The following is an 18,401-nucleotide window of genomic DNA, read 5'->3' as shown; positions in this document are numbered from 1 at the left end:
ATGGGCTACAGCAGCAGAAGACAATGAACCTACATTTGGTGGCCACTCTATTATGAGGAGGTACATAATAAAGTCTCCACTGACTGTATGTTCCATCTCTCGGCAGGGAATCAAATAATTTGAACAATGTGGCATATAATTACTTGGATTATATATTCTGATTTCCTTTCTATCCTGGTTTATTTCTTTTAGAGTTTTTACAGCACTGAAATCACAACTTATCTTGTTGCTTCATTCCTGAAAACCTTGGAAGTCCATGCATTCCTCCATTAGTGCTCAGTATTTAAAATCTGAGCAGTGCCTTTTCTCTACCACAAGGCTTAACCCATATCCTTTAGTGCGCACTTCCGTCTTTCAGTGCTTCAACCAACAGCATTGCTCATAGTTTATACAAAGAAATCTATTACGGATAACAGATAACACACATAAAGGAAAGTGAGTTGGACAGAAATTTCACAGATTACAAACAAAAATATAGATTAAGATGATAAATATTCCTCAGGTCAGGATTATTCATGAACCGTGGCAGAAGAGGAAAAATCTATCACATTTCATAAAACATTTTGTCCTAGGAAAAAAGGCAACCAAACTGAAACTCTCAAGAATCTATATCAACAGATTGGTTATCAAACCATATTCAATGCAAGTTAAATCCATAAAATCAGGAGTAAGAAAAGAAGCTGAAGTCACTAAGTAAGGTTCTGGAGGAAGCAAATGCAAGTAGATTCAAGAGTGAACTCCTAGAAAGTGAGTGGAATAAAGATTGTGATAAGAGACGCATAGAGTGAAATGAATTAAAAATATATGGTCATTGCTAGCTAATTAGCTTTTTTCTATCTTTATAACACTGAAAAACATGAAATAACAAATGCAATTATAGTTTTATATTTACCCATTAATTAGGACATATATAACAAAAACATATATATTTATTTATGATATATGACCAATGTGCTTACCAATCTGTGAAAAATATCTGTGACTTTCACCTTGGAGAAGTTTGGAGTTTTAATTTCTGGTTTCTGCTGTGTTTTTGCTGCAAAGATAAAGTGACATTGTATGATATATTTAAATTAAACTTGGCTACAGAATACTCAGGACTGAAACCACATCCTTTCATCTCCTCCCTTACAAGAGAATTTCCATCAGGGGAATGGGATGATACTGTACCACAACCTGTGATTGAAGCACAATTCAGCTGGTCAGTTTTAAGATGCAATGTAAGATATATTGCATGGATTCGATCCAAATTGTAATGGCAGATGATAAAGTTTAGGTAAATATGGATAGTAAAGCAAGCAAATCTAGTTGGCAGCAAATGCATGAGGAAGAAAGAAAGTCTGAAAATCTACACTGGTTTTATTTACAGTACTGTGCAAAGTTATATATTGCAATGTACTGGGCCACATAACAAGTCTCACGACATATGCCAGTAATATTAAACTTAATTCTGACTCTGACTATGAAGTGTGGGCTGACCCGTGCTTTGGAAGCCTCAGCATTATGTCCTTGCTCTTATATTGTAGCCCTCTTGAAATGAATGCTAACATTGCATTTGTGTTCCTTACCAGCGAATCAATCTGCAAGTTAACTGTTAGGGAATCCTGCACAATGACTCCAAATCCCATTGCACCTCTAATCTTTGAATTTTCTCACCATTTAGAAAATAGTCTACGCCTTTATTCCTTCTACCAAAGTGCATGACCATACATTTCCCTACACTATATTCCAATTGCCATTTCTTTGCCCATTCTCCCAATCTAAGTTCTTCTGCAAACTCCCTGCTTCATCAACACTTCCTACCCCTCCATCTATCTTCATATCATCTGAATACTTGGCCATGAAGCCATCAATTTTGTCATTCAAATCATTGACATATAATACGAAAAGCAGTCACAACATTAATCTCTATGGAACATCACTAATCACCAGCAGCCAACCAGAAAAGATGCTCTTTATACCCATTCTTTGCCTCCTGCCAGTCGACCAACCTTCTATCCAAGCTAGTATATTTCCTTTATTACCATGGCTCTTGTTTTGTTAAACAGCCTCATATATGGCACCTTGTTAAAGACCTTCTGAATATCCAAGAAACAACATCCTCTGACTCTCCTTTGTTTATCCCGCCTGTATTTCCTCAAAGAATTTCAACAAATTTGTCAGGAGAAATTTCCTTTCAAGGAAATCATGCTGACTTTGGCCTATTTATCCTTTGTCTCCAAGTTCTCCTTATCCTTAGTAATAGATGCCAACATCTTCCCAACCACAGAGATCAGGCTAATTGGCCTACAATTGCCTTTCTTCTGCCTCCCTCCTTTAAAGAGTAGAATAACATTTGCAATTTTCCAGTCCTCCAGAACCATATCAGAATCTAGAGATTCTTGAAGGTTTATTACTAATGCCTCAACAATCTTTTTAGCTAACTCTTTCAGAACCCTGAGGTATTGTCCAACTGGTCCTGGTGACAAACCTACCTACAGACCTTTCAGCTTCCCAAGCTCCTTCTCTTTAGTAATAGCAACTATGCTCATTTCTATCCTTTGACACTCGAATTCCACAGTGAAAGAAGACACAACATACTTACTAAGTTCATTTACAATTTCTTTGACCCCATTACTACCTCTTCAGCATCACTTTTCAGCAGTCCAATATTCACTCTCCCCCCCTTTTTACCCTTTATATATTTGAGAACACTTTCGGTATCTTCTTTTATATTTTGGCTAGCCGACCCTCATACTTCATCTTTTCTCTCCTAATGGTAGTTTTAGTTGCCTTCTGTTAGTTTTTAAAAGCTTACCAATCATGTAATATCCCATTATGTTTGCCATAATATATGCCCTCTCTTTTCCTATAATACTATCTTTGACTTCCCAAGGAAGGGAGAGATGGGTAGAGGAGGTAAGGGTAAGGGGTGTGGGTAAATAGGGGAAGGGATGAAGAGAAAATGGGGCAGCGAGAGGCAATGAGGAGAGGAGAGAGCTGATGGGAGAGTGAGTAGAGAGGGAGGGGGAGGTCAGGGAGAAGGTGGAAAGAGTAGGGGGTGAGTAGAGAGGGGCGAGAGGCGGAGAGGAGCAGCGGGCGGGATTGAGGTGGAAGTGGGGTGAGGAGAGAGGAGATTGAGTAGACAGCAGTGTGGGGAAGGACTGAGAGAAGCAAGATTTGAGAAAAGACAGTGTTAGGGATTATTGAGTAATGAAGTTAAGCGAATATATCAGATATAAATTCAAACGAGGACCAGTTTTTAGTTCTTAATGTAAATTTTAAGCAGAAACTGGATTGAAATTAAAGAGACACCTTTACAAATAAACAATATTGTCCCCAGAGAGAAGGCTGGCCAAAATACTATGATTGCAAAATGGTGACCATGAGACATTTACATATGCATCAGCCAAATGTTGAGACAATGTGGTTATGTTAATTGGCCTGTATCAAATCAGGCAACTACAGCTAAGTTATCTGAGCGACTGAACCCAACTCAGCTGCCAAGATGGCACTGGCAAGACATGGCGACATTTTCTGGCAGCACACAATAGTACTGTTATGTTCGGTAACGCCAAAATATGAAACTAATTGAAAGCAAAAGCACAAGAGCCTGGGATGTGTCTTAATTTCACATGTTGGTGTGATGATATATGTCAAACATGTACTTTTACGTATAGCCCATAATTAATTACTTAACCAAACAAAAAAATGCTTAATCAAACAATATATTTACAATATTACTCAAATGTTACTTAAATACTAAATACACAAATCTATGTTTTTTCTGGAATATTTTCTCTGCAATATGCAGCCTGTAATTTTCCTTTGGGAGGAGTTGTGCTTTTGGACCATCTATATGACCTGGCGTTTTGTGGTATCCACAAGGATTTGGTGAACAGGACTCTTGAGAATGCAGGTATGGCTGTGATGGCCATTGCTGGACAAGACTTCGGCCGGACTGACACATCGGGGCCTGGGCCCAACAGTAGAAAACGAACCAATATTCAGCTGCTTTAAGGGCCGAGCCAGATTTAAAAGATTAAAGCTTTGAGGCCGAGGGCAAAATACAAACCTGTGTTCAGCTCTACTTCTTGAGGCTTTACTCGCCTCAGCGATGAACTGATTCTACAGCTGCGACCAGACTGATATTGTTGTAACTATGTCATTGTAATCATGGAAACTGCATTGAATCGCCTGCTATACCTTTGATCTAAGGGTATATACCTTGAGCTTGGGGGATTCGACCGAGAGGGTTTCTAAGAGAATGTCTGTTTGTCGTGGTGAATAAAGATTTTCATATCTACCAAATGCACCAACTTCCCCAGTAACTTAGTCACAGTCACAACAGACAGAAGAGGAGGTGTGAAGAAATAGGGGAATGCTGCCCAAATTCGTTTGTGATCGTCTGTTTTACCAAATAGTTTATTAAACCATTTGTGAAGCCTATGAAAGTCATCCAAAATCTGCAACTGCAATCAAATCAAATTGGGATTAATTTTCTTTCCCTTGTGGGGTTACGAACCAAATAAATGGGGTCTTATGAACCTGATAAGCCGGCTAGTGGCGCAGTGAGATCAGCGCCGGACTCCAGAGCGAAGGTTCCCGAGTTTGAATCCAGATCGGGCCACCCCCGAGCACGCTTTCTATCCATGCTGTGTTGAGTGTTGAGTTAGCCACTCGGCCTCGTTAAAAAAAAATACAAGGGTCGAGTCAGGAAGGTTCATAACGTGACCCAGTTGATCCTGACACCATGTGCCAGACAAGAATGGCTGAATGTCTGGTACGTAACGCTTAAAAAAAAGAATTTAATAGTGCAATCATATCTTTTTTTGTCAGTTCTAAATCATTTCATATATTGAATTAAATATGAACTGCCATAAGTGAGATTTGAACAGCAAAAAATAGAAAATGTACGCTACTCGAGCTCAGTACTTAACACACTCATATAACAGTAGGTCTATCCCTCATGAAGTTTATGCAAAGCCCCAGTGTTGTCAGATACAGGTAATATTCTTTAGCAGATGGTAATGACAACATCAATATTGAAAAACAACTTACGGTGAATGTCTGGAGCTTCAACAGTTTCAAAAAAATCATCTTCACGATCAATCTCAGAATACTTCTTCAATGATCGTTTATGGGCAACAACTAGCACCTCCTGCAGGATATCCATCTTCCTCAGGATCCGACATAGGCTGTGAATCCTCATCGCTTCTTCATGCTTAATTATTGCTTTCTTTAAATGAGCCTTTCCTTTAGTAATGAAAGGACAAAAAAAGGTAAACATGGGAAAACATTCATTGCATTGATTACTTATTAACCATAATTCTGTGAAAGGTTAGGGGTGACTGACTTCCTTACAATCCTTTTATCTTGCACACCACAGTTAGAGTCTAATCCTGAGTGGTGGAATACAAGTAGTTTCAAATTTCAAAACATAGCAATCATTGATGGAATGAGGCTAGATCAGTCTCGAACTGATCGTGGTGACTAAATGAACTGTTATTTAGAATATTTTTTTGGAATCTGGCTTAATTATACCAGAAATAGGATTGCTGTTGGAAATTTAAAGGGGTTTTATAAGACTATTTCAAATTATAGTCTGAGATACAGAGAGATACTATCTTAGTGGAAAGAAATGGAGAATTGCTTCCCAAGTGTGGGATCAGTGGCATAATTTACTCTGAGCCATTCTAAATATTTCCTAGAAAGTGAGAGATCCAGAAAGTAACAAGCTTTCAAGTGAGACATCCAGAAAGTACTGAAAACACTGTTAAAAACAAAAAGCTGGAGGAATTCAGCAGGTCAGGCAACATCTAGGAAGGGGAATAAACAGTTAATGTTTTGGGACGGGATGCTTCATCAGGACTGGAATGGAAGCGGGCAGAATGGCAACCGGTATATTCCCCTCAATCGATACTGCCTGACTTGCTCAGATCCCCCAGCGTTTTGTGTGTATTGCTCAAGATCTCTAGTATCTGCAGAATCTTTTGAATTTAAACAAATCTGTTCAATTTTCAAAATAATGCAACACCAGGGAAAATTTAGTAACCTGATTAATGCATCATTATTCACAAGGATAAGATTAACAAGTGGAAAGAATCTTCATGCTGCTTTCCCATTGTATGTGATTTGGATCTGATAACATTTATAACTTGCTTAAATGGATGAACTGTACAGTAAGGAAATCTCCAAGGTACTAGAGAATAACTGAAACGTACAAGAACCAAAATAAAAATACAAATGAATGTTTCAGATCCATATTGCTTATCATTTCTAATTCATAGTGTACTTCAGTAAATTTCTTGGGTTTCTTTTGATGATACTGTAATTTTGTACTGATACTCTAGATGGCACTGAAGGATTATAACTGAAAATTTCTATTTTGCCAGATTATTTTTAGTATTTTGCATTATAAACAGGTTAAAGAAAAAAAATGACAAGAATCATCCAACATGAAGCAGAACAATGCTGTTGTACAGGTGCAGTACAAAAACAGAATCTAAGGAACACCTTGCATGACCTGAAACTACAGTATACCTGACTGGAAATTCAATCAGGTGACATTGTTTTTTTCCCCCAGCACTATATATATGAAGATCAATTATTCTCAGAGTAGAACAGATTTTCAAAACTGAATTACACAGTTCCAGAAATCTGACCTGGTTGCAAGGTGTTCCTGATGCTTAAAATGTATTCTACAGTGGATGTGCACCTAATAACATAAATTTTCATGACATTTTAGGGAATCTCCAGGAGAAATTGCATGACTTCTTTATTGAAAGAACAGTTGTTGTCAGGCAGACACCAATCACCTGGATTTCATGCAAATACTTTACTTGAAAAGTAATGATTCCAACATTAACTTCTATTACAGAGGATTCTGAAGGCCGTCTACATCGTTCCAAAAACAATGGGGTTCCACGGCTTTATGAAACTCCTTACAATGGGTGCTTTTCTGATGGCTGCAAAGTTCTTACATCGGTGCTTTGGGTTTAACAAAATTTTGGTCCCTGATTAAGTAAGCAAAGGATGGTTGGAGGTGTATGGAGTCCCTTTCATCCTTTGACTGCCGAGTGCACTGACAGTTTCATTGGCTTTGGGCAATGGGAATGCAGAAATCACTTCTGTTCTCCCCACCAGCACAGGTAAACAATCAGATCAGCCCTTCCAAGGCAAGAGAAGGATTTCTATTTTAATTAATCCAGTATGTTCTCTTTTGGTTCAAAGTCTAGTTATTTCTGACTTTGCCTCTAAAGATTTGCATATTTTACAAAAATAAGAGCCCTATGCATATACAGTGTATAACTCAAGATTAACTTCAGGATACAGGGTTTAAATTTAAGTCCAATTTGGCTGTTCCAATGCAAGGACCCCATAGACCTAACATGTGAAAATCTGCTATCACCTTGGCCAACAGTCCTGGCTTAACAAACTGTAAAATAAGTTATTCATCTTATTTAAATATTAAAAACTGCAAATGGTTAACATTTGGAATAAAAACAATAAATAATAGACATATGTTGAGTATTTCCCATTTTCTGTTCTTATTTCAAACACTTTTTTAATAATCTTTGAACACTACTGGTAAACAAAGTTACACTTACTTACAAAGCCTAGTCACTGCACTACAAAAACAATCTATTCATTGTATGTACACAATGACAGGCTGTTCAGAAATGTATGGTTTGCATTCCTTCAGTTGAAACTTTAAACATTATGAACCATTACAAGATTGTCTTTACTGCATACCTAATTTGCGTCGCTCCTCATTATCCTTAAGTACCGTGACCAATGACGGACCCTCAGGCATTGTTACATGAAGTTGCTGAAGAGCCTTTATGTGTTCACTTTCATCATCAGGACCCACTGAAAAAAAGAGTATGCAAAAAAGGTTCCTTTCAAGTTCTCTTAAATATTACCTTTCCAGGCAGCAACCCGTTCATGTCCATTGTTTATTTGCGTCCACTTGGGGTCAAGCAAGTGGCACGCAACCTTCATTTTCTTTTTAAAACTTTCAGTCCAGTCAATATGCAGTTCATTAAGACTAGCTAACAATCCAAAACTTGTAAATGACATTTGGTTCCATCAGCCAAATAGATGATATAGATTTCAACTAGCTGGGCACAAACACTATTCCTGCAGTACGTTATTCATTTTGCCAACCAGAGAAATCACCTATTTCCACTCCTTGTTTTCTGCCTGGTAATCTCAACAGCTGACAATGAATGATTGGAGGAATTGGACTGAACACTTATAAAAATGTTACCCATGTGCACTCAGTGGCCACTTTATTAGGTACACCTGCTTGTTAATGCAAATATCTAATCACCTAATTATGTAGCAGCAACTCAATGCATAAAAGCTTGCAGATGTGGGCAAGGGGTTCAGATGTTGTTCAGACCAAACATCAGAATGGGGAAGAAATGTGATCTAAGTGACTTTGACTGTGAAATGATTGTTGGTAGCAGACAGGGTGGTTCGAGTAACTTAGAACCTGCTGATCTGGGATTTTCACGCACAACAGTCTTAGTCAAGCTCCTCAAAGATTAATTGATTTATTAAGATGATCTGCTCTGACCTTCAAATCCCAGAGGACAATTGCCATTTCATGTATTCTAAAGCATTCTATTCCAAAGAGGCCTGCTTCCAACTATTAAAGCTTTTGTCCGCAAAATTCTCCCCAAAATCATAATGGCACTTTTGTTCAAGGTGGCTAAGTCAGAGTTAAGTTTATCTTTATCTTTTGTTTTGTTTTGGGTTGCAAGGAAGCTAGACAGTTCTATTTGTTTTTCTTTGCTAAGTATTTTGTCCAGGAGTTCATTAAATGGAGAGAAACGGCTCAGTCAGTAACAGCGTCAGTTCACTTCTATGTCAGCTACGAAATGCTTGCAATGTGCCATCTCAGAATGTAGACCATTTCTCGCACATCACAGAATAATTGTACAAATTACAAAACATGCACATATATATACATATATTATATATTTGAGATTCAATAGGGCATCGATATTAAACATTGTAATTGCTCAAGGAAGAATCAAAAGGTTAGAATTCAATCAAATATCACCACCAGAATATGTGCACAGCAAAATAAAAAGATAACGTATTCAGTTTTATAGGACATTTATCTGAATGTCAAGTCAAGTTTTGCTTGCTTGATTTGCTCTTCGCTTTGAATGTATGAAAGAAGAATAGATATTTTGCTTTGCTTCGTGCTGCCTTTCTTTATGTTGTAGATGCCCTCATGACCTTATTCTAGTGAAGCTCCATTTAGACCATTGAATATTAGTGTCATAATCCAGAGACTAACCTGCAACACGAATGGCGCCCCAAGAACTTGTATATCACCGATTGCCAGTTGTACACTTGGTTTCATGCGATGTAAGTGTAAGGTTGTCCACAGGATGGTATTGGTACCTGGAAATAGGGGCCTGGTAACTGTGGGTAATTGCCTAGAGTTCTGGGTCAGAGGGCAGAGATTCTAGAGATTGACCCATAGGGGACAGAGTACCTATGGGGAAGGGATGATTTTGGGAAGTTATTTGGGGACAATGGTAGGGCAGGCAGGCACAGCATGTTAAGATCTGAGGAAAGCATCTTTTTTTTACTCCACTGTCCTGTGAAATACTGCAGGAGCCTCTTAAGCTACCTTGCTGCTTTTGTAGGTGTCCTATGGAATCCAGAAGCGTAGCCCTTGGAGCAAAACAGTCTAGTTTGTCTGATTTAAGGTGCGATTTGTACCACAGTCAGTGCAATGAATCACAACTGTGCTGCAATTTGATATATAAATGATTGCAATGACACTCTACTTTGGAAGTACGCAATTTACAGAAGACTAAATTAAAGAAACAATACCGTGTGCTTCAGTTTCTAAGCACACATTTATAATAATTGAAATGTAAGAAACTTAGCAATGTTGCGATTAAAATACTGTCAAGCAAGGGCACTGCTCTCCAAAGTGAAAATAGGTTCTATCAACAGTGTGTTCACAAGAGCTTATCATTCCAATTGACCATTACTGTTTACCCACTTAACTTAATCACTACATTCGCTCTTGTACTAGTTTTCAATGGCAAAATTAAACATTCCTTCTTTCATGTCAAACATTCTATCAAAATATCAATCACCAACTAAATGCAGCCAACTTGGTGAAATACTTACTTGTTTGGTCACAAAATGCAATAGCAGCAAAATAATGTGAAACAGCTTTGAAGTACTCAGATTTGACCTGAACCATAGTTGTCCAAGAGAATGGAACATAGTCTTTCACTGGGGGTTGTGTCATTGTCTGATAGACCAAGGAATAAACATCAGCCACCTAAATAGCAATATAAGGAATACAAGCATAAACAGCCATATTACTATAATTACAATTACTGCTCTACACCATCACATCAATGAAATGATACCATTTGATTCCTAGCAATGAATTTTCCAAAGACATGCAAACTGTAGAAAATATGAAGTGAGATGAAAAAGGATCTGGTGCTTTGCCAGCATGTATGATGAATAAACCCTTCTCGAGCTTCCAGCCAGGTACAGATACCGATTTTAACCAATGTTTTGATGACAAACTCTGCCATCTTCATCAGGGATGATGCCTGGGCATGTCTAGTCCAGTGGTATTTATAACTCTGTTGTCCGTCCTTCCCGAATGGTTAGTGTTCATCCAACCAGGTTTCCACTGCTTACAACTGAATCCTGATTCTCACTTAGAATGAGACCTTCATCTTTGTTAAAGTTCTTTTCCTCTAATTTTATTTCAATGACTTCCTTTACTAGGTGGTCCCAAAAGCTATTGGTGCAGCACAGTAGTCAATTCTATGGCCATTGTGAATGCAATGTTCTGCTACCACTGATTTCTCCAGGTAACCCAAACGGATACACCTTCTGTGTTCCTTGATGTGGGTTTCCACCGTGCATCCCGTTTGGTTGAAATATGCTGCTCTATATTCACAAGGATTCCTGTAAACACCAGCCAACCTGAGCCCCAAGTCATCTTTGACCTGCATTAGCTGTGATTTGAGCTTCTTTATGGGTTTTTAGATGGTATTAATCCGGTATTTCTGATGATCCTTCCAGAAATGGTGGAAATTTACAGGATTTCCTGTGAATCCTATAAGCTCAGGTAACAGTACGCTGCCTTTCAACTGGACACATTATAGCTTTCCAGGCAAGAGGAGATTAACATTCTCAGGTTCAGTCGTTCCCATTTGCAATTCACTTATACTAGTTTTGTTCTTTATTTCATTACCAATGCCTTTCATCATCCCTTTTGTTATTTGATTTTACCAGCTTTCCTCACTACCATTGACCTTTCTCTTGCTCTTTCCTCCCTTTCTCTCCATTTTAAGAATTCTTGGTCCAGAAAATCTTAAATGGGAATAAAGAACTGTTATATGGCACACTAACTGCTTTAGTCATGGGCCTCCTGCTATAAAGTTCAATAGTGCCCAACATCCAAGGCAATAGGTGCCACTGAATATTTGCTGCCAATTTCCTCCATATATTGTGCAGTTTGTGAAAGAAAATTCAGTGTTCGATCATAGGCCATGTATGGGAGACAAGTGGTAAGCATTAAAGGCTGGTATTCAGAGGACAAGAGAGTTTGGGTGGAGGGCAGTGGTGGCAAGAGAGAGAGAGAGACCCAGAAACTGCTTAAAATGGAAGCTGACTAATACAGCATCTTCTCAACGACAACTCCTGAAAGTGACGACAAAATTGGATAGAACAGTGGGAAAAAAGGCACTTTGGTATGCTTGCCTTTGTAGGCTGAAGCTTTGAGTGCAATAATTGGGACAGTGTGTTGCAGTTGAACAAAACACTGATTAGGACACACAAAGTACTGAGCACAGTTTTGGCTGCTACGTTACAGGGAAGGTGTGGAAACAAGATACAGTGCAGAAAAGGTTCGTCAGGATGTTGCCTGGAACAGAGCTTGTAGTAGTAAGGAGAAATTGGATAGACTTGAGTTTATTGTCATTTGAATGTAGGAGGCTGAGGAGTAACCTTACAGAGATCACTTTATAAAATTGTGAGGGGCCTAGATAGAATAGATAATTTGAATTACTTTCCCAAGGCAGGAGATTCTAAAGCTAGAAGGCATAGATTTAAATTGAAAGGGGAGAAATTTAAAGTAGATTAGAAGGGCAAGTTTTCCAACAGAGGATGATGAATATCTGGAATGAACTGCTAGAGGAAGTATTGGAGAGATAGAAACATAGAAATATAGAAACCTACAGTACATTACAGGCCTTTCGGCCCACAATGTTGTGCCGACCACATAACCTACTGTAGAAACAGCCTAGACACTTAAAATTAAAATACTTAAAAGGCATTTAGGCAGGTACTTAAGATAGGAAAAGCTAAAATGGATTAGGTCTAATGTGGGCAAATGGGATTAGTGTAGATAAAAATCACGATTGGCATAGAGGACCACAATTTCTGTGCTGTATATTTCTGTGATTCTATGCCAAAAATTTGCAGGCTAGGCTACCAATGTACGCATTCCATAAATTAACTTGTAAAGATTGAAGAGAAAATTGCATTATAAAAGCACCTTAACAAGCTCTAACAATTGAGTGAAATAACTTGAAAAAAAACGTTCGTAGAAACCTCAGAATCAGTAAGCTCAGGATATTTACTTACTGAACTATTACAAAAGTCTGGTTCCTTTAATACAGTTACCAAGGAGAAGAACATGGAGGATAGAGAGACCAATATGCAACGTGCTAATTTGTTAGGGGATTTTGAGATAGAGGAGGTAGTGTTGGTTCTCTTAATGAACTTCAAGGTGAACAGTCCCTGGGGCCTGATGATATATACCCAAGGATTTTGTGATAAGCAAGGAATGAGATTGCTGGGTTAACCAATACCTTTGTGCCTGCTCTAGCCTCAGGCAAGGACCAGGAGGACTGGTGAGTGACTCACATTCCATTATTCACAAAGGGAAATGGGGATATTCCTGGAAACTTTGGACCGGTGAGTCTCACAGCAGTGACTGGGAAGTTAGCATGTTGAACAGAATTCTTAGGAATAGGATTCCTGAGTAATTGGATGAATTGAAATGAGATGTTCAGGGCATGTTTTATTTACACAGAGTAATGGGTGCCTGGAAGGTGCTGAAGGCAAACATAGATAAGGCATTAACAAGGCTTTTAGATAGGAACATGAGTATACAGGAAATGAAAGGACATGGACGTTGTGTAGGGAGAAAGTATTAGTTTAGTTGGGCATTTGGTTACTAATTTAATTAGTTTATTTACAAACTTTGTAATTACTGATGTAATTTAACTGTGGGCTGAAAGGCCTTTTCATATGCTGTACTATTCTACGTTCTATTATGTGGTTCTTTTGTATATGAATCCCATGGTAATGGCCAATGATTCGATTTGTTTGCTCAAGAGTTACATAATGATGCAAATAGAATGAGTATATCTGCACTACTATTACTTTAACATCTTACCCTTGCAGCCTCCTGCGCGCTTTGTAATTGTACCAAGAACTCATCCTTAATTCCTGCCAGCATCACACTTTCAAAGACACATTCTTGTACCTGTGCGATCATCAGACGCACTAACATGTTCAGGGATGGCGTGCTCATATCGAGGCTCGGGGCATTCGAGAAGTTTTCTTTTAAATAGTTCAAAGCACCTTGTGAGAATAGACATGATATATTTGACCATTAATTATGAAATACTACCAAGTCGTTGTGTAAAATATGCAGCTCAGAATGCATGACAGGTGGATTTTTGAAAAAAGAACATATAAACTTATCCTTTATATGTTGTGTGAAAAAATGCTTAAAATATTTTTGGTGGGAACAGGAACAAAGCTTTGATCACCAAAACTCCTCATTCGTAAGTACTAGCCCACGGAGGATAGTAGTAGAGGAAGCAGTTTCTGACCTGTCAAATTTTGTATATTCCATCTCTTTAATCGTTTTATATATTTTTTCCTAAACACATGCATTAGTCTATGCCCAAGCATGTCATGCTTCAAAATATCTGTGTATACAAAAAACAATTTCGCAAATGGACACCATGTATGAGTGATAAAACAATACAACATAGAAACAGGCCAACTAGGTCTGCTCTGAAGATCAACCACTCATTTATACTAAACCTACATTATCCAATTTTCTTTTTATTGAGTACTGCAGGCCTATCCTGTCAGCAAGTTGCTCAGTAGCGATGGATCTACATACATGTGTTGCCTAGACTTGTTGGTGGAGGTGGTGCGTAAACCAACAACTGGTGCAAATTATTGTCTTGGATGTTTTAATTGTGATTGCAAGACCCTGTTGGACACTGGTAATGTAGAAAACTGCAAGTTCAGTGCACTGGTTCATTGGTGAGACTGATGGTAGGGGAGCTGTGTTGCCCTGGTTGTTGTATGGACCAGGTGATGCCATGGTATCACCTGTTGAAGCTAGCCAGGAGAGGAGACGCTGAGGCCGTGTGGGAGAGAGCTGGGTTACGGGCTCACCCCTTCTGTCGCTGCTGCCTTTCAGTGTTTGCTCAGTAGAACACAAGCTGGACCAGAGCAACAGCTCATGCACAATTAATCTACAGGCCATGCCGCTAAGGGACTTGGGCTAGATATTTTTTTCTGCTTTCGTATTGTACATGCTGTGAGTTGTTGGTACGGTGTTTTGCACCTTACCCCTGAAGGAACACTGTTTTGTTTGCTGTATTCATGTACGGTTGAATGACAACCAAATATGCTCATCAACTCCCTAAAGATTCTACTACAAGGGGTGATTTACAATGGCCAATTCTACTAAACTACACACCTTTGAGATATTCAGATAGTGCTGCATGATGTTTAGTATTCATTCAACAGGCTAATAATGTTTTTGTTTAATTACTCATCTAAAGACCCGGCTGGTGGCGTAGTGGCATCAGTGCAGGACTTCGGGACGAAAGGTCCCGAGTTCAAATCCAGCCGGCTCCCCTGCACGCTTTCCATCCGTGCAGGGTTACGAGCTGGTGATCTCTTTGGAAACTCACCCAGCAGAAGGCAATAGCAAATCACTGCTGTAACTTGCCTCCTACGTGGTTCCTCACTACGTCTGAGAGGCATGGAGGGAAATCGTCCACTAACCAGAGGAACTCCAGATGTGACGTACCTTTCCTTTTACTCATCTAAAGGACAGCACCTCTGACTATTCAGCAGTTCTTCAATAACACAATGTAACGGCAGAACAGGCCACACTCCCTACAAGTACAGGAGTGCAGTTTGAGCAGACAATCATCTGACTTGGACAGATGAACTGAATCAACTTGCTGTTTCTCAGTGTTTATGTTGATTCCAGAGGTTTTAGTTTTTGCTATTGTTCCATCAATGGGCACTATTACTCCTACATAGAATCACTTGGAAGTTGAGGCAAATGATCAGAATCACGTTTATTATCACTACCGTGAAATTTATTGTTTTGCAACAGCAGCACAGTGCAATGTAAAATTACTATAAACTACAAAATAAATAAATAGTGGAAAAAAAGAATAATGACACAGTATTTATAGATTCAAGGACCTTTCAGAAATCACAAGTTGGAGGGGAAGAAGTTGTTTCTAAACCACTGATTAGGGATTTTAGGCTCCGGTATCTATTCCCTGACGATACTAATGAGAAGAGGGCATATCCAGGATGCTGTCTTCTTGAGGCACTGTCTCTTTAAGATGAGCTCAACAGTGGGGAGGGGTTGTACCCATGAAGGAGCTGGCTGAGTCTAAACCCTCTGCAACTTCTTGTGACCCTGTGCATTGGAGCCTTCATACCAGCCTGTGATCCAACCATTCAGAATGCTCTCCATGGTACATAGAAGAAACTTATAAGAGTCTTTGATGACATACCAAATCTCCTCAAACGCTGAACGAAGCAGAGCTGTGACATGTCTTATATACGATTGCATCAATATGTTGGGCCCAGGACAGATCCCCCAAGATGTTGACACCCAGAAACCTAAAACTGCTTACCCTTCATACTATCGACTCCTCATTGAGAACTGGTGCATGTTCTTCCATCTTTCTCTTCTTGAAGTCCACAATCAATTCCTTGGTTTTTGCTGAGGGTGAGTGCAAGGTTAAAACACCACCTCACTAATCTATATCACTTTTGTACATTTCACATACACTTTTCAGGGGGACTAATTCCTGTGTGTCAACATCTCTAAGGAACTAACCTGGGCCCAACATATTGATACAGTTACAAAGAAGGCACAACAGCAGCTGTATTTCATTAGGAGTTTGAAGAGATTTGGTATATCACCAAAGACGCTCACAAATTTCTACAGGTGTACTGTTGAGAGCATTCTAACTGACTGCATCACTCTGTGGTAAGGCGGGGGAGGGGTGGCCCTGCACAGGATTGAAATAAGCTGTAGAGAGTTGTAAACTCAGTCATCTCCATCATGGGCATGAGTCTCCCCAGCATCCAGGATGTCTTCGAGGAGTGATGCCTCAAAAAGGTGGCATCCAACATAAAGGACCCCGATCACTCAAGACATGCCCTCTCCTCATTTCTACCATCAGGGAGAAGGTACAGAAGCCTGAAGGCACACACCCAGTGATTCAGGATTCAGGAACAGTTTCTTCCACTATGCTGTCAGATTTCTAAATGGACATTGTACCATGAACACAACCTCACAACTTATTTTTCTATTTTTGCAATACTTATGTAACTTTTTAAATATAAAAAATATACAAAATATATATCCATACACACATACACATATATATTACTTACAGTAATTTACAGTTTTTATGTATTGCAATGTACTGCTGCCAGAAAACAACAACTGTCAAGACGTCAGTGGTAATTACCTTGATTCTAATATTGCCTCCAGCAATTCCTTCAATTTAATGCGGACCTACCTGCAGCCTTTTGGAAAGCATCAATAGCTTGCTCAATGCCTTCCTTGGTGGTTCGGTCTTGCCGCGCACCAATCTGCGTATATAGTGCGCCAATATTGAAAAGTACACTTCCTTTTTCAAAAGCCAGAGCCCGTTGATAGGAAGGAACACCAGTCAAAGAGTCATACCTATCAAAATATTGATGAGGAAATGGAGGAAAAGTAAACTTGGTTAACTGATCACACAGTAAGCACATAACATTAAACTACCAAGTCATTCAAGATGTTAAAGTTTCAGTGTTTCAGTCTGGATCGTAGATATTCATTCAAGAACACCTTGCATGGGCATGCTTGTACTGCCCAATAACTATTCAGACAATGGTGCAGCCTTAAAATGAACAGCATAAACCCATTGTGATCTGAAATGGACACTGCTCCTTCTACACATGCTCACACTGTTGCTTCCTTTTCTTCAGACTGATTCTGGTCATTATTCTAATGCAGTTATAATATGCAGAGGGTGACTTCCCTCCAACTCAGAAGCAAAACAGTTAAATTCTTCCTATTCTAATGTGTCTATTTTCCTTTTCAGGGTGACGGGGGTCCTATCGGGTTCTTTGATCTACAGCGGCACTCAAAAACTGCGGTTCTACATGACGGCAAGTTCCCGTTCATGGAGCTCACTGATTGGCCGCGTTTTGGTATGTCCAGGTTCGGCCGAGGTCAAGCGACTTCAGAGCTTGCGTGGCCCTGTGGACATGAATTTTCGCCAGTGTCGTGTACTGAAGCATAGTGGATGCAGGGACATCGAAGACAGTGAGAGTGGCTGTCGGAAGGCTCTGCACTTGGTAATAGATTTGATGATTCTCGAGTTGGGGAAACTCGAAATAAAAAAGCAATGTTTCAGACTGACTATTACATCAAAATAGCAGTCTCCCCAGTTGCCTCCCCTGTCACTGTGGAAAGAGCGATATCATCTCTTCCTTGTTAGTGAGAGACAGAGCCTGGGGGATTTCGAAATGTTGGAGTGAACAGTTTTTGATGGACTGTAGACCATGGCCTCTCTTTGGGGGCTTTGCTGTTGCTTACATGATGGGAATGCAGAGGCTTTATGTAAGAATAATTTGGAGGAGGAGAGGGGGAGAAGAGTTGATGCTGCTGGCTGCTGCTTGTGCATGGGAGTTGAGCAGGGGGCTTTGGGGTTCTTAGTCTTTTTTCTGTCATTCATACTTTGGGGGTTTTTCTTCTGTTTCAAGGATGTCTGCAGAGAGTAAGAATTTTGTATACATTCTCTGATATTAATTGGAACTATTGAACTGGAACTACTGAACTAATACTGCTGTGGCTCAAAAAACTGTGGAGAGTGTTACAAGGTTTTTTCTACACTTTGGATGTGGACCATGGACTACAGACTATTTTTTTGGTCTTATGGTTGTTATAGTCTGGTTTTTTTTGTCTGATCTTCTTGGTTTCTTTTTGATGCATGGAGGGGGACTTGGGAGTTGATGGGCTTGATCCGTTTTGTTCGTTTTATTTGTGTGGAAACAACAATTTGGGGGGG

At 39.4% G+C, this 18,401-nt stretch overlaps 1 protein-coding gene across 3 annotated transcripts in view; it reads right to left on the bottom strand.

The window, feature by feature from the left end:
- rhpn1 (rhophilin, Rho GTPase binding protein 1) overlaps positions 1-18,401 on the bottom strand; it is a 125,290-nt gene that overhangs the window by 23,373 nt on the left and 83,516 nt on the right. For all 3 annotated transcript variants that reach the window (XM_063057658.1, XM_063057668.1, XM_063057676.1), the window contains 6 exons: positions 16,863-17,029; positions 13,451-13,638; positions 10,147-10,303; positions 7,735-7,851; positions 5,041-5,235; positions 960-1,036 (listed from right to left, as the gene is read on the bottom strand). In XM_063057658.1, coding sequence (XP_062913728.1) covers positions 960-1,036; positions 5,041-5,235; positions 7,735-7,851; positions 10,147-10,303; positions 13,451-13,638; positions 16,863-17,029 — 901 coding nt within the window. The remainder of the gene's footprint in view (positions 1-959; positions 1,037-5,040; positions 5,236-7,734; positions 7,852-10,146; positions 10,304-13,450; positions 13,639-16,862; positions 17,030-18,401) is intronic.

Source organism: Mobula hypostoma, chromosome 1 (genome assembly GCF_963921235.1).
Source record: "Mobula hypostoma chromosome 1, sMobHyp1.1, whole genome shotgun sequence".
Lineage (NCBI taxonomy): Eukaryota > Metazoa > Chordata > Chondrichthyes > Myliobatiformes > Myliobatidae > Mobula > Mobula hypostoma.
This window is presented reverse-complemented; position numbering and strand designations above follow the sequence as displayed.